Here is a 24,503-nt window from a genome sequence, read left to right as displayed (position 1 = left end):
CTAAACAGTAGCCACAACAACAACCATTTCGGATTACACCCCGGCCAGAAGCCCATGATTTTCACAATTATTATAGTGGCAAAGCACAGCATTCCATTGATGCATAGTGCATGATGCAAATAACCTTGGAAAAGTAGCAACACACTGTGTGTGTGCGATAAAGTTCTCATGGAGAACATGAAACCGTGACGGCCGTGTGTGTAGGTTCGCTTGTTGTTGTCATTACAGCTCTTCACAGCCGATGTGTGATGCTTTTGGTTAAAAAAAGGTGTAAAAATGGAGGGAGGGTATAAAGATGGCTATAAAACTAACATCATCCAAGCCCTTGCTGGACACGGTTATTTTTGGTAATGATTCTCCGCTGGTCTTCCACTGCGTTTGTACCAACTACAGAAGAATGAAGATTGCACTTCGTAGTTTCACCCCGTAGGTTTGTTGCCATGGTTGCACTGCTGAGTAGAAAGGAAACTTCATCACTCTCCCAAGAAAAAAGAATGCCCCCCTTCTAAACCCAATTGCGACGAGATGATATTGAGGCTGCACGACCATGTATTTATATGTACCATGTATCATGCAGCAGTGGCCATGTGGACTGGGCCACCTGAGTTCGATACCCAGCACCCACGGCTTACATCAGTGGCGAGAAATGTCCTCATTACCGGCTGCGATGTTATATTGGTATATGTCTGCAACCCCCAAACTTCTCAATAAACTATACCCGTGTGTGTAACACAGATCGTAACACGTGGAATCGACAATGCATGCCTGAATCAAAATCGGCATCAATGAGTAAATTACTTGGCTCATTTAAAGCAATCATTATTTAGTAAGAAAGCCTTATTCCACGAGTGCTTTGCGAACAGGTTTTGTGAAAAAAAATATTAATACCAACGTAGGAGTCGAACAGGTTTTGTGGAAAAAAATATTAATATCAACGTAGGAGTCGAGACTTCGAAACTTGCCAGGAACATGTTCTTTAGTATATATATTTTTTATTTTATAACGGTGTTATTCAACGGTTTTATTTAACTTCACTCCTATGTTGGTCGTGATCAAATCTTGTAATCAAAATTTAGTCTACTTCCTGTTGTCCAATTAATTCCAAATTTTGCACACGTACTCAGATCCGGAGACAATTCATGCCTGTCGTCAGCAATTATTCAATTAATTGGCTCTTTGAAATCAATAAAAACATTTGTATGGACGATCTTGATTTGAAGCTTTCGTGACTGCAGGAATCCATACTCTTTGGTTCTTTCGGTAAAGTAACATAGGTAGAAATCAATAGATCACGACGTTTCGATCGCAACACAAGCGACCCACAGGCGAACGTCTTCACCTTCACCTGAAGACGGTCGCTTGTGTTGCGATCGAAACGTCGTGATCTATTAATTTTTTATCTACGTGACTTTACCGAAAGAACCAAAGAGTTTGTATGGACGCCTTATTAAATATATATTTGTGTAGGTCAAAAACGTTGCCGTTCCTAAACTCTCTAATCACCTCGCCCTAGAGGCAGGCGCCACGTGTCTCAGGCGCGCCTGCTCAGTGTCTAAGGCACACCTGCGCCGTGTGAACGAGTTACGTCCACCCTTACTCCACACTAACAAAAGTTGTCCATTGAAGATTCAATTATAAAGTAATCAATTAAAGTAAGCGTTCATGTGGGAGCTGGCGCCGCATCATTGACGTACTTCTCGAGGGTGAGTTGAACGAAGTTGTGAAACAAAGTTTTTCCACTTAATTCCTCTGTACTCTTTGGTTTTTTCAGTAAATAACGAGAGGAATCTGCTGAGGCACCGAAAGACTTGCTTGTGTTGCGATCTAAACGTTGTAATCTATTATTTGATTACACAGGTTTTTTAAACTCAATTTGTGTTGTTGTATCCTCAAATCTTGTAACTACATTTTTACCCACTTCCCAATGTGGTATTGACTGCAAACTTGGTATGCTTATGTCATACTGATGACAATACTATATTCCATAAAAAAAATGTAAACGTTATTTTTTCTACGTTATGTTTTGGCTTGCCTCTCATTGTCTTACACGCTTTTATTTAACTCACTGTTGTTGTATCCTCATATCTTGTAACTCAATTTTAACCCACTTCCCAATGTGGTATCGACTACAAACTTGGTATACTTACGTCATACTGATAACAATACTATATTCTATCATAAAAACGAAAAATATATAGTTTTAAACATTTTTTATGTTATGTTTCGGCTTGGGTGTAATTGTCCACGCTCAACTGACTTGTAATTGGCCACGGCCCCTTACACTATGGAAAGCTTCGGGGCCACTTCCTGGAGTCCTGACATTACTCGTACGGTACAATTCATTAAAGCGTGTTTTAAAAAAAGTTAAAAAAATATTTCTTGCTTTTTTTTATACCTACGTAACTTCACCGAAAGAATCAAAGAGTATGGATCCCTGCAGTCACGAAAGCTTGAAATCAATATTAATTCCTCTGTTTGTATGTCGTGGTCAAATCTTGCAATCAAAATATCGTTCAGTTCCCGTCATCCAATCGATCCCAAATTTTGCACACATACATCCAGAGACAATGCATGCCTGAATCAAAATCGGCATCAATTAATTACTTGCCTCGTTTGAAGCAATTCAAATTTTGTATGGAAGCCTTATTCGACGAGTGTTTTGCGAACATGTTTTGTGAATAAAAAAATATTAATACCAACGTAGGAGTCGATACTTCGAAACTCGCCCAGAACATAATTTTGTACTACTTTATTATTTATTTAGGTAAACAGTCACATTAAATGCTTTGGTGTCTTTACAAAAGTTGTTTATTATGATGTGGTGCATCCAATTGGACAATGCATGGATAGGGTCAGTGACGTAATCTTTGCACTAACCCCATTTATTTTTATCTGGCGCAAAGCAATAAAATCCGCTTCGAGAAGCTGCACAGAAATAAAGACATCGTTTTCACACCTCAGATTAGCACGGTTGGCTACGTACGGTTCGAAAGTTCAACATACAAACGCACGAAACAACCATTAAATCAATATTAAACGTAATATAAATACTACTCGTTAGAAATGCACTTCTGATGAATAAAGTGTGCAATTATATAAATACAGTTGTGAAAAAAAACAGGAATGGAAGCATTTTTGAGAACCACTGTGCAATGAGATGACAAACACACGTGCTCAAATATCGTCGGGCGGAGTAAAGGGCCAATGTGGGGCACAAGGCCTCTTTGTCCTGCTGCTCGCGTGTGGTCCGTCTGTTGAGCAGCAGACACGAGCAGCAGCAGCAGCAGGGCCTGTGCAGGAGGGCGCCAGTCCACACCTCCACCTCATCGTGGCTCAAGACGCCACTTCGGTTCGCACCACGACTAAAAGAGGCCTCTCACCCCCCCCCCCCCCCCACTCTACCTTCACCATGCAAACACTTTAAAATCGAATTGTAAAAGAGAGATGGAAAATCATCGAGGTGCAAAGCTAAGTTATAAGAAGCTCAACATACATACGCACACAAACATTTAAACAAATATCTTTTAAAAGTAATGTTTTAAAAACTGCAGCACCCTCGGCGCATTCACAGATCCGAGGCGAATAATTCCCCAGCGTTGGCGGCTGTTGGAATCCTCTGCCACACCACTCATCCTGCCTCTCCGTTCAAATGGCACACTCGGGTAGACCTGCACCCTGTGACCCCCCCCCCACCCTGCTTGTGATTGTATTTGCAAAGCCTTCAGCAAATACATTGAATACCACTGCTCTTCGCATGAATAAAGAATGTGGTTAACCTTTTGATATAAAGATTTCGTGAATGCAGGGATTCATATTATTGGTTCTTTTGGTAAAGTCACGTAGAAGGCAAACAATAAAATAATAATAAAAAATGTGGTTAGCCTGTTTAGTTTTCCTACCCGTGGGCGTCATTGGCTCGTGTTGAGAAAAGTTCTGGAACGTGGCGTGGTATTCTACTGGGGGTGTTAACCATCGGCTTGGCTCGTGATTGTAAACTGCACGATCCCATTCATGCGAGATGTCCAGTTTGGGTTCTGAAGCTGCAAAAGTTGAGACTCCGAACTACCTAGACATGAGTATGATAGAAAGAGTATGATACCTAGACACCACTTAAAGGTACACTAATAAATAAAAGATCCCCCATATAGCCTTAACAGACTGTCGGGGAAAGTGCTGTTAGCGAGCACCTATAAAGGCCGGCACGGCACACAAGGGGGTGGGTGGCCAACACCACGCCCGGCCGCCTTTGTCTCCCCAGTGGCGATATTTACACACTGCACCAGATACTCATTTAAGGCTGAGTCGACCTAAGGGAGGCCCAGGACCAGTTCAGACAATCGTCACTGGGTGTTAGCCGTGAGCGGGAATCGAACTTGGGTCGCTGGGTTCGTAGCACAGCGCGCTAACTGCTACACTACCTCTCCCCACACATTCACACCGAACATAATACGGTACCCCTGAAGGTTCACCATACACTCGACAACAGATGTAATTTTTCTGCAAAGTAATAATGAAATTTCGCATTTTAGTCTTTGTAAACACAATGTTACGTAACCTGCTGAACAATAAATACAGAAATCGTATCTATCTTCTAAAAAGATAAAAGTCAAAATTATGGCTGTATTTGTGGGTTTGTGTGTGGGTTTGTGTATGGCCGTGCGCTTGGCTCTCCTACGGTGGGGTTAATGTAAAAAAAAATAGCCAGGTACCACGCCGTAAGCTCCGCGGACAGCAAGCGCTATTCCTTTTTCACATCCGTCAACTTAAAATTCTTTAATTAGCGATTTAGTGCGATTTTTGTGCGCTTCACATTTATCTATTTATGACGTGTGCACGACCATACCAACTCACACGTCTTTGGTGGGGGGGGGGGGGCCATACAAAGTCGCACGCTTTAGGTGGGAGTGAGGGGGATTAAAAGAGCCTGGTACCACGCTATACGCCCCACCTTGAGCAAGCGCTATTCTTTTTCACTTCCATCAACTTCAGGTGCCACAGTGGGTATGCACTGCTGCAGTGAAAGCAGGTACCACCACGGTCAGTATGCATAGCTGCAGTGATAGCAGGCACCACCACAGTTGGTATGCACTGCTGTCGTGATAGCTGGTACCACCACAGTCGGTATGCACTGCTGTAATGATAGTAGATAATGCTATCGAGTTGGCAGATACTGCTATATAGAGTCAGTATATACCCCTACGGTCAGTAAATACTGCTACAGTCATTAAATACTACGATACAGTCAGAAGTTACTACTGGCTCAGTAGATACTACTGTACAGTTAGTAGATACAACTACAGAGTCAATAGATACTACTTACTCTATTGTAGGTACGGTATGTAGGCATATATACCTAGGCGGGGGTAAATACATATTTGAGGGGGGGTCGACAATTTTCGGTAACCTTTTACATCAACTATTTAACCCCCCACTTTCTATAACTTTTTGGACTTCTGCCAACCTCTTATTTTATTGGTGGAGAAATGGCCAAACTGCCCCCTGGGCTTTCACAATAATAATAATAATAGTACAATTTGTAACGCGCAGCAAATTTGCAGACGTAGTGGCCGCAACTCAGAGGCGCGGAGCCAAGCTCAGAGTCGCTCAAAAGCATGATTGTAGAGGTGAGTTTTTAAGTGTCTCTTGACGGAGGCGATTGAGGTGATGCTGCGAATGTGCAGAGGGATATCGTTCCAGACTGTTGGGGCTGCCACCGAGAAGCGGCGCATAGACGTGACCATCCTGGATCTTGGTATTGAGAGGAGGTCGTGAGTCGCGCTGCGCAGGCATCTGCCGTGTGCTGAGCTGCAAGTTGTCAGTAATGAAGAAAGATACGGCGGGCAGGCGGATATGAAGGCATTGTGGCAGAGGCAGGCGGTCTTGTATGTGACCCTACTGGCAATGGGGAGCCAGTTGAGAGTGCGGAGACGAGCTAGTGAGTCGAGGCGGGGATGAGTGTGGGCAATGACGACGCGTGCTAGGTTATTTTGTAGTCTTTGAAGCTTCCTTAGGTTGCCAGCGGAGGTCCGGACAAGGACGGAGTTACAATAGTCAAGGCGAGACCCAACTATGCAACATGCCAAAGTGTTGGCAATTTCAGTAGAGATGAGAGGACGTATGTGTCTAAGAGCCTTCAGGTGAAAGTTACATGAGCTGATGATATGGTTGGTTTGACGGTCGAAGGATAAAGTTGAATCTAGGATGACACCGAGGTAGCTGAAGTGGTTGGTGAACTTGATGCTATGACCGAAGATGTGTATGTGTGTGGGGAGTGCTGCTGAATTGAGACGTTGCTTGGTACCTAACATGATGGCCACTGACTTTTTCGGATTAAGGGCTAGGTTGTGTGCAGTGATCCATTGTTGCACGGCGGTGGTACATTCCGAGAGCCTCTCGAATCCAGATGCATTGCTAGAATCGATGGCGGTGAATAGAATCGTGTCATCCGCGTATGAGTGATGCTTAACACCGAAGCTTGCAATGAGTCGGCCGATCGGGGAAGTGTAGGCTATTAAGAGCAGGGGACCTAGAACAGAGCCCTGGGGAACCCCGCATAATGCTCTTGTTTCAGGCGATGTGGACATGCCCACCCTGACTGAGGATTGCCGGTCAGAAAGGTACGAAGCTATCCACTTGAGTGCTGAGCCGCATATACCGAAGTCGGATTTCAGGAGGGAAGTAAGGAGCGAATGGTTGATGGTGTCGAAGGCTGACGAAATGTCCAGACTTACAAGTGCAACAGTTGAGCCGGAATCAACGATCGTTAAAATGTCATCGAGCACCCTAGTGAGTGCTGTTTCTGTGGAATAGTTTTGACGGTAAGCTGACTGGAAGTTGCAGTAGTTTGCGGAGGAGGTGACGTGTGGTTGTAGCTGGGCGAGGGCTAGTCGTTCAAGGAGTTTAGAGAGGTTCGAGAGGTTAGTGATGGGACGATAACTAGATGGGTCATCCGGATCTAGATTTGGTTTCTTTAACAAGGGAGAAACCAGGCCAGATTTGAGGTTGGACGGAAAACACCCCGAAGAGAAGGAGGCATTTGCGATGTTCCTGATCATGATGGCGAGTTCCGGAGCACATTGCTTGAACAAGGAACCTGGGAGCACGTCGAGTGGAGATGACTTCAAAGGAAGTGATTCAATTAAAGCGAAAACGTCTTTTGTAGACACAGGCTTTAGCATAGTTAGAAGAGTGTCTGGGTTAGTGCTTACAATTTTAGGTACCATGAGCGGGGTACAAAGGTGCAATGTGTCAGTATACGTGCACGAGTTTGCGATGGCGATTAGCTTGTTGTTAAAGTAAGTATTAAAAGAGGTGGCAAGTTTCAGTGAGGCAAGGGGATCGCTAAGGTGAGGGACCATGGTGCTACCAGGATGGAGAAGATCTTTGAGAGTTTTCCATAGAATGCGCGGGTTTCCGGTTGCTTTTTTGATGCGTTCCTCAATGTGGGAGGAACGTGAGACAAGGATCAGTTTGTTAGTTTTCCTGCAGGCGACTCTGTAAGCAAGTCGATCAGCAGGTAGACCACTGCGGGATGCGATACGTTCAAGACGCCTCCTGGTTCGCTTAGCAATGATGGCATCTCTTGAGAGCCAGTGAGTGTCGTGAGAAGACTGCCTAGCGGTTCGTGATTTTAATGGAGCTAGTTTGTCCAGCGCCGCTCTCATGTCAGCTTCTAGTTGGAGAGCGCAGACGGTTGGATCCGATGATGGGGATAACATTGAAAGCGAGTTTGCAAGGAGGTGACGAAAAGCAGAAAATTCGATACCCTTAAAATTACGCAAGTTGCAGGTGAATTTGATGGTGATTGGCTTCGGAAAATGGAGGGAAGAAAGTATAAGGCGGTGGTCGGAGTAACCAGTTTGGAAAACTCCCAGTGCAGTGATGCGTCGGTGCTGGTTAGGTTCCAGAACCAGGTCGAGCATGCTCTCAACGTTTGTTGACGAAGCTCTGGTGGGGCCTGAGTTTGTGATGACCAGGTTATGGCAGGCCAAAGTTGACTCAAGGTGACTATCGATGGAGGCTGGGGTATTGCCGGGGCAATTGAAGTCGCCTGTAAGCACGAGCCTGTGAGATGGGTTAGGAATCAGATATAGGAATTCCGAAAGCTCATTTACGAAGGTGTTGATGCTGCCATCTGGAGGGCGATAGATGGAAATAATGTAAAAGCACTCGTTGTTAGTAGTAAGGGATACGGACTGGACCTCGAATGTGGCCTGAGCCATTGGTAGATGGAGCTCTTTAATTTTCAAGTGAGCATTGTAAACGACCGCTAAGCCACCACCCCGCTGGTTAGTTGCGCGAGGTTTATGTAGAACCTTGTATCCTGGGGGCGCAACTTCCAGAGAGATAGCTGGCGGGGAGTCTTGCCTGCACCAGGTCTCAGTGATGAGCAAAAGGTCGATGTGGTGGTCCGAGATGGTATCGTGAATCAGGGCTGATTTATTGGTGATGGAGCGTGCGTTGAGCAGACCGAGGCGGATATGTGAAGGTAGATGTGAAGATCCGTGCAGGTGAGGCGTCGAGGGAACAGAGGAGTTGGCTGGTTCGAGGTCGACCTGTGAACGGCGGCCCCTGCCACCTCTGCAACCACGGTGCCGATGCGGTCTCCGACGTTGGCCTCGGAGAAGCCCAAGGACAGAGAGCGTCCTCAGGAGTGCGGGTTGCAGGTGCAGATGATGAAGAGATGGTGCATGTCGTAGCCCTATTATATCAGCCCGTATACCTTAGTAATTGTGTATGTTTATGTAAGGTTTTCAAGATAAGTTTTGAAATACATTTTTCGCCCCGGGCAACAGCGGGTACTTCCCGCTAGTTATATATATAAAAGTCTAAAATTGTGTGTGGGGTTCTGCGTGGTTGCGCGCTTGGCTTTCCAACGGTGGGGTTTACGTGAAAAAAATAGCCAGGTCCCACACCGGAAGCCCCGCCATGTGCAAGCGCTATTCCTTTTTCCCATCTGTCAACTTTAAATCACTTTAATTAGCGATTTTGTGCAGTTAGCATTTATTAATTAAATGGCGCACGATTGACCGTACCAAGTTACATACGTTCGGTGGGGGGGATGGCTTTTACCAAGTCGGTTGAGGTGAGGGGGACATTTCACACAAAATGCTGTTAATTCTTCTAAATGTCATGAACCCCCCCCCCCTCACCCCAATGCGTGCAGTTACTGCTATAGAGTCTCTCCATTTATATTATATAGCGCTTTGATAATAATTATTGTAGCACAGGCGGGGGGAGTGGCCCAGCCCACAGCCTGCCAGGGAGCCACCTCGGCCGGCTGTACAATCTAGGCGAGGCTGCGGGTTCTGCATGGGACTAGGCCTCACCACGGTAAAGTTAAGTGCAATTTTATTTCTTCTTTCGCTAAACTCACATACATAGAAAATTTTATATTAAAACAATTGGTTTGGAAAGATAATAATCATTTTGTTTGTGTGCAGACAACTTTTGTATTGCTTCTTTCGCTAACCTCACGTAGATAAAAACCTATTCTCTAAGTAATCACCTTGTAAATAATAAATTACCTGTTTTTGCTTGCACACAAATATTACTTAATTTTCTTACTTATTTTGCTAAACGCATGTACGTAAAAACCTATCATTTACATAACCTTGGAAATATTAACGTAATATCGTTTGTGTGCACAATAATATTATATCATTTTCTGCTTTCAATAAACTTACGTACATTAAAACCTATTATTTTTTATAATCACCTTGCATTTATACGAATAATTATGTTTGTGTGCAGAAAACTAATTTCTCACAATTTATGTGTGCCTATGTCCTCGTGTTCATGTGAGTCCATCTGCGTGTCAACGACGGTCGCTTTGTGTGTGTGTGTGTGCGCAAGTCGATCCATCTGTGTGTTCGTCGATGTTTGTGTGTGTGTGTCGATGTGTACGTGTAAGTCCAAGTGTGTGCGTAAGTCCATGTGTGTGTTCGAGTCTATGTGTGTGTCAGTCGATGTGTCTGTCAGTCGATGTGTGTGTGTGAGTGCCTACTAAGAGGTGGGGCCTTACCATCAGCCCCACCAAAACTAAGCACCTTCCTGGGTATTTTGTACCATCGGACACTCCACCCCCACAACTCCCAATCGGTGATGGGGCAGTAGTGGAGAGAGTGGAGAGTTTCCCATACCTGGGCAGTGTGCTTATGACTGGCTCCAGTTTAACAGCAGAGATCTCAATCCGAATCAGTCGAGCGGCAATATCTTTCCATCGGTTGCATAACGCTGTGTGGAAGCTACCTGGTCTGTCGCTCCACACAAAGCTTCAGGTCTTCTCGGCCACGGTCATTCCCTCCCTTTTCTACGCTGGTGAAATGTGGACCCCCCTAATGGAGAATCTTCGCTGGTTGGAAACATTTAGGCTGGCCTGCCTACGATCCATCCTGGGTTTAACCCGGCTGGATTGTGTGAGGAGCTCACAAATCCTTGAAAGATCTGGGCAAAGTCCCATCGGTGAGCTCTTCTGGCAGGCAAGGCTGCGTTGGCTGGGTCATGTAGCCCGCATGCCCAGCCACCGCATGCCTAAACAGCTTTTGTTCGGCCGGATCGAGGGGGCTAAACGGGCGCGGCATGGGCTGGAGAGGAGATGGAGTGATGTGGTATATGAGGACGTGGAGCTGAGTGGATTTAACGATGACTAGTACCAGCGGTGTCAAAATCGGCCTCAGTGGAGGAGGCTCGTGAAGGACGCTACTGGGCAGTTGGAGGCAGTCGCCCTCCAACAACAACGGGGGGCGGAGGAGCGACGCTCACAACAACGAGCGGAGCGCTGGGTGGTTAAAGCACACCAAGTTGGCACAGTAGGGACACAGGTGGTGCATCAGCCAGTCGTCTCAGTCAGTCGACCTGTAGCATTTGGGTCTGCCCCGTGACCTCCTGCCAGCGAGCGTTCGAAACGTCACGTGGCCTCAAGGTGCACATAGCCTTGCACACGCGTCATGGTGATGTCACTGCCACTTAGTGGCCAATGGCGGTTGTTGTGTGTGTGAGTCTGTGTGTGTAAGTCGATGTGTGTGCATTGCTCCATGTGTGTGTAAGTTCATGTGTGTGTGTGTGTCTTAGTCGATGTGTGTGTGTAAGTTCATGTGTGTTTAGGATCAATGTGTGGTTGTATGTGTGTGTGTGAGGTAAGGCCCACTGAGCTATATAGCTCTTTTTCAGAAGCGACCTGGTCATAAATGATAGCTCAACAAAGTGGCTTATCACGTGGACATTTATAGCAGCCAAATACTCTAAACGCATGTTGATTATGAATGTGGAAGGAAAAACCGGAGGACCCAGAGAAAAATACACGCGACCCCGAGGAGAGAGACACGTAACCTCTAAATATACTACAGGCGTCAGGGTCGGGATTGAACCCACGACCGCCTGCATACCAGGCGAGGTAGTATAGGAAATATAGAAACAAAACTAATGGCTTGTACTGGTGATGTGTGAAAACGCGTAGGTATTGTTGCATGTCACTGAATGTTGTGAAGACAGCGCCATAGGAGACAGACCACAGAAACGTGGAGTCGAACCAAACAGTCGGCACGCCAAGTCACTGGGGTCTGCCCTCAAGGGCGACGAGTGACTGCCATTTGGGCACAGTAGCCACTTCAACAACAACAACAACCAGTTCGGATTACACCCCGACCATAAGCCCATGGTTTTCACAATTATTCTAGTGGCAACGCACAGCATTCCATTGATGTACCGTGGCATGATGCAAATAACCTTGGAAAAGTAGCAAAGCAGTGTGTGTGTGTGCGATACAGTTCTCACCGAGAACATGAAACTTCACAAAGTCGTCGTTTAACTGATACCATCAGTAGGACATCACACTGTGAAGAAATGTCTGCAGCGTTATGTGTGTATGTGTTGCCTGTAAAAGGCGTAAAAGGAAATGTCCCCCGTGAGCTCGAGTGAAGGCGCAGCACTTGGCAGGGTCCGCCCCCCCCCCCCCGCAATTGGCGTTAGTTGGTACGGTCGATGTCGCGCAATAAGTAAATAAATAAAAATAGAAACGGCACAAATGTGTTAATTAAACTACTTTAAAGTTTACGGATGGGAAGACGGAATAGCCTATTCCCACCGAGGGGCTTAGGGCGTGCTGCCTGGCAATTGTTTTTCTAAATATAGTCCACCGTTCCAGAGCCAAATTCCCCGCAAGTGCGAGCGCGTGGAGACTTTTTTATATATAAAAGAAAAAGAAAAAAGAAAAGAAGAAAGAAAAGAAGAAGAAAAAGAAAAGAAGTTGTCTACCATCCCCACACTCCTGAATAAGCTATACCCGTGTGTGTAACACAGATCGTAACACGTGGAATCGATGGTGGAGACATAGGCGCGCAAATTCCATCGGGAGGCGATCAAGGCGCGTGCTGCGCGCGCGTCTCCTGCCGTGGATTCTCGGGGCTCCTCAAGACCTCCTCCCACCCCCACCGCCGCCCCCACCGCCGTCTCGTGCACGCACCTGCGCGGAACGAAGGAGCGAGACGCGCGCCTTGCTCCAGAGAGTCTCTCCCATCGGAGCCGAGGCGCGATCCAGCGGATATGTGGTTCCGAGTGGGTCCCAAATCTCTCCTCGCTCTCACGGTCACCGCCACCTGCCTGCTGATGCTGCTCTCGCTGCTGCTGCTGGTGCCAGGCTCCAGGAGAACGGCGGCGCCCCTGACCCTCCCCGCGCGGGACCCGACCGACGAGCGGACGCAAGCGCCTCCACTCGCCCGGCCCGCGGCGCCCTCCGAGGGGGCGGGAGGGTCACGCAGGGCGCCGTCGGGCCCCGTTCACGTGGAGATGACCCGCGCGTGGGAGAGCTGGAATCGGCGGCGCAGCGACGGCGTAGGGGCGACGCCCCCCCGGGGGCAGCTGCTGTGCGCTCTCCAGGGACTGGTGCGGCGCGGCACCGAGGTGCTGCGGCGCCACGAGGCGGCCGGGGCGCCGGGGCGCAACGCGCTGCCCGCGGTGTCCCTCGCCCGGCAGCTGGCGGGGAAGTGGCAGCGATGCGCCGTGGTGATGAACGCGGGGTCCCTGTTGCGCGCTCAGCTGGGAGCAGAGATCGGTGAGGAGACGTGGGGGGGGGGGGGGGGCGACTGATGAGGAGGGATCGGAGCGGAATGATGGGAGGGGGAGGGTGAGGAATTTCTTCTGAATGGACAAACTCTGGAGGCAGCTGTAGAGCCTCGGGCTTGGAAGGGTCTGAGAGAGTTGAGATTGCTTGCAAGGTTCAGGGAATTTGAAAACAGTTAAAAGCCCCTCTGAGCCTAATGTTTATTGAAAGCCCTTTGATGCAATGGAAATTAATAATTAGGCCCAGGAATGGTTATTTAGTGTTAAGCAACACACCAACATTGTTACTATTATGCAATGTACTTGGAATATTCTAACTTTTATTTTTAATACAAATAATTGAGGTATATATTTTTAATTATTGAAGGGTTTGTCTGTTATCATATGCCAAATGATTATTAGGAAACCTTAAAAATGTATATCGTTATCAGGCCATATGGTGCAGTCCCCAACTATGATTAACTTGATCTCTCTTGTCTCTATTTATGTGCTATGAAAAAGGTCCATTGACAAAATCATTGCTGATGACGTTATGTTTTTTACATTTTAAGGAAAGTCTTCTTGGCAATTGTTATTTGTACTCGTGCACCACTGTCAATACGTTACTCGATCAGCAAAGCCACCTGAGTGATACATTTGACCATGAGAGTGACGGGCAGGATCACGAATTGAACCTCGAATCAGGAATGTATCCACTTGTGCGCTCGTCCAGATGGCCACGACGCGGTCATGCGCTTCAACTCGGCACCCACGGCCGGCTATGAAATTCACGTGGGCACCAAGACCTCCATTCGCCTCGTCAACTGGCAGGTAAGGTCGAAACTTTGTTGAGCTGTCACTTGTGGCCGGGTTGCTCCTGAAAAATAAGTTAATGCCTCCCGGTGGGCTTTAACTGGTTTGATAAATATAATTTAGTTGTATCTGTATTTGTTTTTACCTTTCCTACACATGGCACTCCTATCGTGTTTTTGTCGTGTTTGTTGTTGTAACGTTCTTACCCCGTGCTCCTACTGGACATCTGTGAGGAACAGCTTCATAGCTCGTCGGATTCCTCCAGTATAAATACGTATTCTTAGTCTAATGATATTGTTAACATTCCTCAAAAGTATGAAAGCATCTTTTGACTAGACTTATTTCCCGCACCTCCGATTAGCATGGTTGGCTACGTACGGTGTGAAAGAAGTTCAACATGCTTACATGCGTATTTGTTCTACGGGTCGTTCAGACAACATTGGGGGGGGGGGGGCATTCTTCCCTGATAAATCATCATTAGCCATGATCAATCCGCTACTGGATGAAAGTCTTCCCAATCCGCTGCCATCTCACGATGCTGAGGATGTTAACAATCCACCCAGCACCTGCCGATGACATCGCCGCACCTTGCCCACCACAACCACCACCTCCAGCCGCCGCCCCGGTAGACGTATTTGTCTTAAATATTGAATTCCTTGGGCGTCTCTTCTTTATGGACCATTGTCCCTTACAGTGATGTCTTGCCCCAAGCGCACTTGTGTTGCCAAACAGTATGCAAATTTAGACGAAGAATTTAGGTGCCTCGTACTGAATGTGAATTATTTTCTCCGCACAGCACCGGGGATAGTAAAGGACTTGGGGGGGGAGGGGTTAAGGAGGATATTGGTGGGCAATTTGTTTAAAAAAATAGAGAATTAAAAATATTTCTTTATAGTGGAGGAATCCTATGAGCTATAAAGTATTTTTTTCACAGACGTCCAGATACAATTACAGCCATAGAAAATGCACAGAAACAAATGCATGGCGCAGTTTGTATTGCCATTGTCTGACACTTAACCACAAAAGTAACTTTAAAAATTACGTTTTAGTGACAGTATAGTTACTCGTAAAATATGGTAACGTGGGTGAGAGGAGGGGACGGGTGACACTTACAATTGTGGTGAAGTATGGTCAAACAACGCTCACGATTAACTCAGAATGCGGAGGCCTACATCCAACAGTGGATTGACGAAGGGCTATACGTCGTTATTATTATTCTTTAAGTACACAGTACTCTGGTGTAGTGGCATAGCGTGGGCTGCTGGCGAAAAGGGGGATTTGCGGTTTACGGCAGTACTGACGTCAGCAGGCCATGATATACACGATAAGAGGATATCTATGGGGAAAAGGTCACAGAAGGGGCCCATCGTGAAGCCTCGGGAACCCGCTAGTAGGTTCCAGAAAGGGGGCGTGTCCGGGGCAGAGCGAGGCCACGTGGGGGGTCTAAGAGGGGCCGCTGTGAGGGACCTCGGGGCTGTTGCTGGAAGTGGGATGTTCCTCGTGGTGCTGCTCGAGTCCATCGTCGTCACCATCTCGTCGCCATCACCATCTCCTCGTCGTCGTCTCCGTCTTTACCATCCCGGGGCGCCGCTAGTCAGACAGCCGACCAACTGTTCTAAGTAGTGCCGCCGACAATAGACGGTCTTAATAATAGTGTTTAATCCCGAAGGTGCTTGCTAATTGAAGAAGTGCCTCCAAGTCTTACTCTCTCCGAGTTAGTCACTCTACTGGCATACACTTTCTGTGGTGTAAAAGTTAGCACAGCTGGACTTGCAATCCAGAGGTCGCCTGTTTGATATTCCAGCGCCTAAGTTGTAACAGTCGGCAAGTTTCTTGAATCTCCGCACCCCTGTACACCCAGCAGGCGAAATGAGTACATGACAGTTGGTTGTCAGGTCGTGTGTGGTGGGGTAAAGCGTGGGTACCCACACCTCTTCCAAGGTTTCTGGCCAGTGTGTACTCCCTGTGACCCCTCGATGTGAAATGTGTTGTGAGTGTCTGCGGGGCTGCTATTGATGTGACCAGATTTGGATAGCCACTGCCATTGTACACCCTGGAAGATATAATCTCATTGATGTGAGTCGGAGTGGTTGGGTATTGCAACGCAAAGGAGCTGTTGACTTTCGACTGCCCGACTTGTGAACGAGCTTCCATAAGGATATTCGTGTTTTTACCATCCTGACCTGCGAACCTCAACTTGCACTTGCGAACCGAATCATGGAACTAGTTCCAGTTTTACATGCAAATTTCCAATATTTCAAATTTTTGAGTTCAACAATGCTTCCCTTTCTAGATTCGAAGCTTTCGTGACTGCAAGGATTCATATTCTTAGGTTTTTTCGGTAAAGTCAGCCGTACCGAACCTCACAAAAATAATGTTCAGGACCCACCTTGGCTCCTCCCACCCTCAACCAGTATATATACAAGGACTGTTTTCTTGGAATTTTTCTTACTTGATACAGCTATCGTGCTGTGACGGTTCCATCTCAAGACGGAAGCTTGTGTTGCCCCCGAAACGTCGTGATTTTTATTTTATTTTGATTTTACTTTAATTAAAATTTTTTTTATCTACGTGACTTTACCGAAAAAAACTAATAAAATGCTTCCCTTTGTTGAACCGTAACACATTTTAAATAACACTGACTCCATGTGAATTAAAAAAAAAATTACCCGTAAAAATAAAGTTTTTCACTATAAATCCTTTATATGCGTGGCATCGGTTTTATTTTATTATTAATTTCTGTTTTTCTTGAGTAAGAGTTTCATTTTTATCACATTGGTATTTTAAATAAAATATGACTTTTTTCCCTAAAAAGTGGAAAATTTTGGGAAAATTTTTTTACGAAAATAAAATGTCACGCACAACGAGTCTGTGCAAAATGTCAGCTCGATTGGATCACGGGAAGTGGGTTAAAAAATGACCGAAAGATTTACACAGTCGTAAGCGCGCAAGCAAGCAAGCAAGTGAACTTAATATAAAGGATTTAAAAACGGTACATTCGTGTGTTCCGACTTACGAACTAGGCCCCAGGGCCGGAATTCGTTTCATTCACCCAGCGTGTGAATTAAAAATGCAGCTTTTTAATTACTTGCTAACACCACCTCGGGCGGAAGGAGGAAACTCTAGAGCCGTTGTTCTCAACCGGTTTGACGGGGATCCCTGGGGCTACGGGAGGTGATTTATTAATACGAGAATTTATATCATACGTGAGAGTAATTGGTGAATAATCACGTATGAATCTGCCAATATTAAATATTTCCCATTAAATTTTAATCCACATGGTAACCTGGAACGATGTAAAAGGACCTTTCAAAACTCATTGATCGTATGCAATGTGGTTTACAAGAGTAACCAACGAGCGAAAACAAATTACCTCACGCGTGCAGAGCGTCCGTTGATTTATTTTTATTCGCTTGCAGTTACCAGCTAGTTAGGATACCCCGCAAATATTAAAAATTGGTGAAACTATCGATGTTCATCTTTCGTACATTTATTTCTTAGAACCACGTTGGGGCAGGCAAAGGGGGAACTCGGTTGAACACGGGGTACAGGTGCCGCGAAAGGCTGGGAGCCACTGGCGTACACGGCATTTGATCTCCGCTTCCACGTTGACCAGGTGTGTTGTGAGAGGTTGGAATAATCACGCTTTACCCCACCACGTACGACTCATTGATCTACGAACTGTGGTGAACCCATTTATACTCACGTGTGGAGAGAGGTATTATTAAACGTTTTACCACGCTAGAATATGGAAGATGCAATCGTACCAGCGGCCTCTGGATTGCAAGTCCAGTGGATTAACCATTCAACCACGGCAGCGCCGTGGTTAAACACACTCAGAGTTGCTTTATTGTTTTGGGAATGACTTATGATTTCAACACAGGGGATGCTAACTGCCTGGCCTGGTGTGCCACGTTGTTGAGCTATCAATGTGTGGCCTGGTCACTTCTGATATAATTCAATGGGCCGACCTGGAAAAATGCAAAAAAAACTGGATAGTTTAGTAGTTTTCTCTGGAGCATTGTTTCGGTTATAGTCTAGTAGCTTAGAATACACATCAGGAATAGTCCAAGCGGTGGACAGTCCAACGTGGTGATTTGTAGCACCGCAGGCAGTTACACTACAGTAGACCACATCTCAATGTCTCATCACTGACCCTGCCACATTCCTTCCACTTATCTCGCTTTCTAGATCGTAAATCAGGAGAAGTTCAACTTTGAGACGAGCGAGCTGTACAGAGACATCATTCTGGTCTTGTGGGGCCCCCCTCCATATACCTGCACTGAGAAAAACGTGAGCGTTCACAAAACACAAGAATCCTTCACACCTATTACGCAACTCGACGTGAAGGTGAGGTTCGGGAAAGGGGGCTTGGGTTCCCGTGGCTTACTGTGAGGGTCAGGTTTTGGGCTCACAGACGGTCACTGGTTTGTAACGGTCCGATTTTTACAACGATCCACATTCGGGACATTTACATAACGCCACCACGGGACAGATTTACAATGCATCTTCTGTCTGGACTTCCGAAGTATGGGGAGCCCTTGGGTCTGCATGCCGCGGCATTCAATCCACAAGTCACATCCACACACTCTACGCCTTCTCCTCCGCCAGTGCCTCGTATTGCCCTCCTCTAACCAAGCCTTGTCGTCTTCCACTCCAAAATGCCCCCACCCCCCTCCTCTCATCCGTGCAGCAACAGCAGTGGAAGGGCCATGTGAATATCACGTTCCCGGCGCTCGACGCATACATGAAGCGCAGGCGCGAGCGGCCTCGCCAGCCATTCTACCTGCTGCACCCGTGCTTCCGCCGGGGTTTGTGGGATCTGGTGCAGCACAACGTGGGGCACGGGGAGCGCATCTTGGAAAACCCCACTTCGTCGGGGCTTCTGGGCAAGTTTTACGAGAAACGCGTGATGCGCTGATGTGCTGATGGGGCTCGCAGCGATGTTTCCGTTACTCCTGTTTAAGAGCCAGAAACGGGAAGGGGTTTTCTTCACAATTCCAGCAAATCGCCTGATGAAGCTGGTTGTTCACATTACCAGTAAAACATCACATAGTACTCAAATTTTAAATGTCGTGGGTTTAGTCTCCAACACACAAGCGGTGTGCTGAAGTAGTAACTAATTGGCACGTTTTTGTTCACTTGACAAACCTTTACTAATTGATTGTGTCGGGTGGTGGCGGGTTTAACGATATTTATATTTACGTGATCTAACCCGAAAAAAACCCTTTATTATAAACAACGTAATACTGTCCATAATAGAGGTTTTTGGGTTAGATCGCGTAAATATATAAATGTGTCGTTAAAACCCGGCACCACCCGACACAGCCAACTAGTAAGGGTTGTCACGTAAACAGAACGTGCCAATTCGTCACTAGTACAGCACACTGGTGTGTTGGATGATATTGATAGCGAAAGCCTACGTGTTAAACGTAATACTGCTTTGATCATGGTACAAATCAATTCCTGCGACCGGAACACATGTGCCAATCCCCGGTCCGTCTGGGTCAAACGAAGGTCAAAGTGGTGGTAGCACTTGGTGCGAATCGCGTGTGTGCGCGGTGGTGGTTACTAACGCCGCCCCCTCTGCCTCGTGGTGCTGCAGGAGTAGCGCTGATGATGAGCCTGTGCCAGGAGGTGACCGTCTACGACTTCATCCCCCCGCGAGGCCGTGCCACGCGGCAGTGCCACTACTTCGAGCCCACCCAGAACCCGGAGTGCACCCTGGGCTCCTGGCACCCCCTCATGCAGGAGAAGCTGCTGGCGATGCACCTCTCAAACCCGCCGGCTCAGCACGCCCTCCAGAGCGGGCGTCTCGCCATGCCCGGCCTGGCCAACCTCACGTGTTCCGCTCGGCACGAATAGAAACGCGCTACCCAAGGGCTCTTTTATCCGTCTTACCCGATGTGGGTAACCTCTGATTGAATGTATCCATATTCTTAGTTTTTTTCGGTAAAGTCACGTAGATAAAAAATTTAAATTAATAAAAGTAAAATGAAAAATAAAATAAAAATCACGACGTTTCGGAGGCAACACACGCTTCCGTCTCCGAAACCTCATAATTTTTATTTTATTTTTATTTTACTTTTATTAATTTCAATAAAAATGTTTTATCTACGTGACTAAGAATATGAATCCCTGCAGTCACGAAAGCTTCAAATCTAGAATGAATGTATCCACTTTGCAGTTCAAGCAACTGATGGTGATGACAACTGCCAGGTTTGGGAAATCTTACCTGATTCTATATTTTAAGCTTTCGTGACTGCAAGTATTCATATTCTTAGGTTTTCGGTAAAGTCACGTTTTGATTACGTGACAAACGTGAATTTTTATTTTATTTTTATTTTACTTTTATTAATTTTGATTACGTGACAAACGTGATTTTTATTTTATTTTTTATTTCACTTTTATTAATTTGTCACGTAATCAAAACGTTTTGATTACGTGACAAACGTGATTTTTATTTTATTTTTATTTTACTTTAATGTATTTTTAAAAAAATTTACCTACGTGACTTTACCGAAAACCTAAGAATATGAAATCTTACCTGCCCGGTCTGGGTGAACTCACCTGCTCTGTGGTGAGCATTATGGGCCACAGTTGGTAGCACCGTGGTAGCAAGTGCCTCGTTTATACCATGAGTGTTTATACCAGTTAATGCTATAAACACTTTGTAAATTATCAATCACGTTATAAACGGAGATCATTTCTATTGAAAATAATGTTTATACTGCACAAGATTAACATTAACAACTGACATAAGTAAAAGAAATATAGTGTGCCGTAAAATATATTCACACTTGGCATTGTAGTCTTGGGTGCAGTCATAATGTTGTAGTCTCCACCAAACACCATAGCCCCATAGATTGGCGTCCTGGTTCGACTCCCCACCGCGTGACGTCGCTCTGGCGCTCACCGAGCGGTTTCTGAGTTTATAAGGCAAACAAGAAATAGTCATACCCCGATTTACGTCTCACTGTTTTACGACGTTTCGGAAATACGGCATCACTTTATTAATACCGCCGCCTTTTTTGCATCGCCTCAACGCACACTTACATCGCTGGCAGTGTCGTCCGTCCTTTCAACGTTTCCGTCGCCTCTCACCCGTCGACTCTGTGAGTCGCTCCGATTGACGTCGCTTCCATTTTCGTGTCCGCACCTCTTTCAGGAACGCATCCCCGACGTAAAGCGGTGTATTACTGGGTGGACTGTAACTGCTTTTGCTCATAATCAACGTTTTTGGGTTGAGATCGCGTTATTTATAAATGTGTCGTAACCCTCCACCACCCGACACGGTCAATCAGTAAAAAAGTGTCACGTTGACAAAATACATAGTTCACTGCTTTAGCCTACCGGTGTATTGAAGCGTGAAACCACAACATTTACAATTTCAAGCTTCAACACACCGGTGGGCTAAAGCAGTGAACTATTTGTCTTTTGTCAACGTGACACTTTTTAACTGATTGGCCGTGTCGGGTGGTGGAGGGTTACGACACATTTATAAATAACGCGATCTAAACCCAAAAACGTTGATTATGAAAAATATTGGTCGCGAAAGCCTACGTGTTAAACTGCTTTTGCTGTTGTTTTACTGTATTCCCATGCTTAGTAATTGATGTACTAATGCAATTTGAACTAAAGTACTTTATATATTTAAGGTGGTGTTATGTTATCTTCCTAGCCTGGTATGCAGGAGGTCAATGGGTTTGATCCAGACCCGAACGCCTGTATAGTTGGAGTTTGCATTTGTCTCTTCCCGTGGTCGCGTGGATTTTTTTCTCTCCAGGTCCTCCAGGTTTTCCCTCCACATTAAGAAACATTCATTTAGATTATATGTTGATGATTTAGATTAGTTTGCTGATTTAAATTTGCACATGATGACCCGCTTTTTTGAGCTTACCTATGTAACCAGGTTGGTTGTGAAAATAAGCTAAATATCTCAATGGGTTTTACCTGAAAAAAATAGTTTATTTTTATTTGTATATATGAATATTTTTCAAGTGATGTGTTCACCTTTCTTATACTTTGCACTCCTATGGTGTTTTTATCTTGTTTGTTATTGTGACGTTCCGAACACGTGTCCCTACTGGACATATGTGAGGAAGAGCTTTATAGCTCATCGGATTCCTCCAGTATATAAATACATATTCTGATTCTGTTATTAAAAGTAATCCTGCTTGGGCAGGACAGGATAGTGACCCGTGGCCACTATGACCCGTGGTCGAGACTAGCGAGGGAGTCGCTGCCAAGGGAGGTGCAGAGCCCCTGAGACGTCCACTGAGGAGATGGAGCAGTGAAATCAGCTCGCATGCACCTGGTAGGTCGATTGTAACATCACTGGGCCGTGAGAGACATTACTTAAAGAGGCTTTTATTCAGCAGTGGAAGTGATCATGGCCATGATATCAATATGCACGAATATAGTTTTTATTGTAAACATTACGATGCAGTAATTAATGTAAGGAGTAATCGTGATGGTACAGAACATTGTAGCAACACAAGGACCGTTACAGCCACGCCTCTTGAAATGATAAATAGATGGCGATGCGATCTGCCAGCGGCAGAATCCGCTGTCGGGCAACTCGATTACAGCGACATTTTACCATTTAAATTACAATTGTTAAATAGTTATTCTGCCGTTATTGGATGCTATAGCCGAACAGCGATGTTCTTCTTTAACAACTCCACGCAAAAATGTAACTGCTATGAATAAGGGGCACTGCCAGAGTTGAGTGTCTTATATAATGTCACATTTTGTTGCAATGGCTAAGAAAACAAACCTAATGCGAATGTGCGGATCTGTGTCGATACGAATGTGAATGAGACTCGAGGCCAGGAATGAAATAAAAAGTCGCGTGAATGGACAAGGGAGTTTGCATTTGAATCCGCGACCCATCGACTACCGCCGCCTTGTGGCTACGCTAGAGTATTGCAATCCGTGCTGAATGTGAGCCCTGCGGTGCCTTATCACAGTACAGGATTACTGTAATATTTTATTTTACATTTTTATTAATTTAGAAAGTCGTTTCAGTTGCGAGCAGTACCGGTGCACGCGTGAACAAACGGTTACCGGTGTTACTCTCGTAGAGAAATGTCCTACCACTGATCGGCACGTCCATAAATGACGTCACGCGATTTTGGACGCTTTTTGACCCCCCTCAAATGACGTCACAAAGCTCTGCACCCCCCCCCCCAAACCATAAACACGCTTCAAATCGCTTTAAACTATGGTCATTGTTGTGCGTATTTAATGTGGCGCTGCACTCTGATGTAAGAGAAAACATTTATTAAAAAGTCTATTTCATTAAGTAGAATGTGTTGTTTATATTTATTTAAAGTTGCGCATTTTGATGTGACGTCACATTTCTCACCCCCCCCCCCCTCGTCACACATCGTCACAAATGTCTGACCCCCACCCCCCACCCTAGGTGCGTGACGTCATTTATGGACGGCCCCTTAGGACAACAACAACAACAACCTGGTGCGCGTCGGGACTTCCCCACGCGTACCAGATTAATTTCGAACTCGGTGCAGACGCCCGATCGGCATAGACGGAGCAGACCAAAGACCCCGTGCCGATCAGCGGTGGGACAGCGCCTGTGAAGAGACCTCCCAGGGCACCCGCCCGGCACAGCGAGACCCAAATCCTTTTGTCCATCCACGCGACTATTTCTCGAGTTTCATTCACATTCGTATTGCCACAGACGCGCACGCTCGCATAGAGAGCCTCACAGCGCACGACTCCCATCCTCAAGTGATCCAGCAACCCACTCCTCCTCCAAGCAGCTGGGTTAGAGGCGCACGCCGACACGCTTGGCGCGTTCCAGTGCAGCGTGGCAACAGAGCGCTGTGACGCCACGGCTCTATCCACTGCTGCACGGTGTTGGGTTTAAGAATGGTGCATTGTACATTCGTATCCAAAGAGATGCGCCCACTTGCATTACGTTACGTTTATTGGCCTTGACCTCACGTGGCAGCGACTCCCTCGCTAGTCTCAACAACGGGTCACCATCCTGTATAGTGACAACTCCTGCACCGATGTTGGTGTTGCACTCCTGCTGGAAACCTTGGGGTCACCTTTGATCCCTCTCTCTCCTTCGCCAAACATATCGCCACCGTAGCCCATGCACGTCGTTTTCATTTCAACATCTGGAAAATTTGCCCACTCATCTCAATTTCCGCTGCTAAAATGCTCATCCATTCGCTCTTCTTTTCTTGTCTCGATTACTGAAGTCCCTCTCTTCGTGGTCTTCCTGTCTTGGCTCTCCTCCAGAAAATTCAAAACGCTTCGGCCTGGATTATTTTTGGTTTAACACGTAGGTTTTCGTGACCAATATCATCCATAATCGAAGTGTTTTTGGGTTAGATCGCGTAAATGTATAAATGTGTCGTTAAAACCCGCCACCACCCGACACAGCCAACTAGTAAGGGTTGTCACGTAAACAGAACATGCTAATTAGTCATTAGTACAGCACACCGGTGTGTTGGAGAGCCAAGCCACATTTACAATCTGAGTACGACGTTTCGCCAGTAATTACGACTAGCTTCATCAGGCGTCTGCGGCGCCCCCGAACAACCACAGCCTGCGGCACCCCCCAACAACCACAGCTTGCGGCGGCCCCCAACAGACTGGTCAAGTAAATCCTTACGATC

At 46.2% G+C, this 24,503-nt stretch overlaps 1 protein-coding gene across 4 annotated transcripts; it reads left to right on the top strand.

Moving 5' to 3' along the window:
- The first annotated feature begins 1,509 nt into the window (after positions 1–1,509).
- On the top strand, positions 1,510–21,128 carry LOC133349202 (beta-galactoside alpha-2,6-sialyltransferase 2-like). Of its 4 annotated transcripts, none has more exons than XM_061562485.1 (6): positions 1,510–1,703; positions 12,301–13,051; positions 13,772–13,869; positions 18,043–18,144; positions 18,545–18,740; positions 19,457–21,128. In XM_061562485.1, exons 2-6 carry the CDS (start codon positions 12,544–12,546, stop codon positions 19,714–19,716), a joined length of 1,164 nt encoding a protein of 387 aa, XP_061418469.1. In that variant the 5' UTR covers positions 1,510–1,703; positions 12,301–12,543; the 3' UTR covers positions 19,717–21,128. The 4 variants fall into 4 exon arrangements, with proteins under 4 accessions (XP_061418469.1, XP_061418470.1, XP_061418468.1 ...); XM_061562486.1 differs by having other exon boundaries at positions 1,511–1,703; positions 12,638–13,051; XM_061562483.1 differs by lacking the exon at positions 1,510–1,703 and adding an exon at positions 8,530–8,666.
- Positions 21,129–24,503: the final 3,375 nt, after the last annotated feature.

This window comes from Lethenteron reissneri, chromosome 29 (assembly GCF_015708825.2).
Source record: "Lethenteron reissneri isolate LAM-NWPU_2019-01 chromosome 29, ASM1570882v1, whole genome shotgun sequence".
Classification (NCBI taxonomy): Eukaryota; Metazoa; Chordata; class Hyperoartia; order Petromyzontiformes; family Petromyzontidae; genus Lethenteron; species Lethenteron reissneri.
The sequence above is the reverse complement of the archived record's forward strand: the minus strand, read 5'-3'. Positions and strand labels throughout refer to the sequence as shown.

Bases quoted from the DNA above. Each gene is read 5' to 3' on its own strand.
- LOC133349202 (XM_061562483.1), top strand. From the start codon at position 8,598: ATGCGGTCTCCGACGTTGGCCTCGGAGAAGCCCAAGGACAGAGAGCGT. The intron at 8,667-12,300 runs GTGCAGATGATG...TGTGTAACACAG, and splicing joins CTCAGGAGTGCGGGTTGCAG to ATCGTAACACGTGGAATCGA. The intron at 18,145-18,544 runs GTGAGCGTTCAC...TCATCCGTGCAG, and splicing joins ATACCTGCACTGAGAAAAAC to CAACAGCAGTGGAAGGGCCA.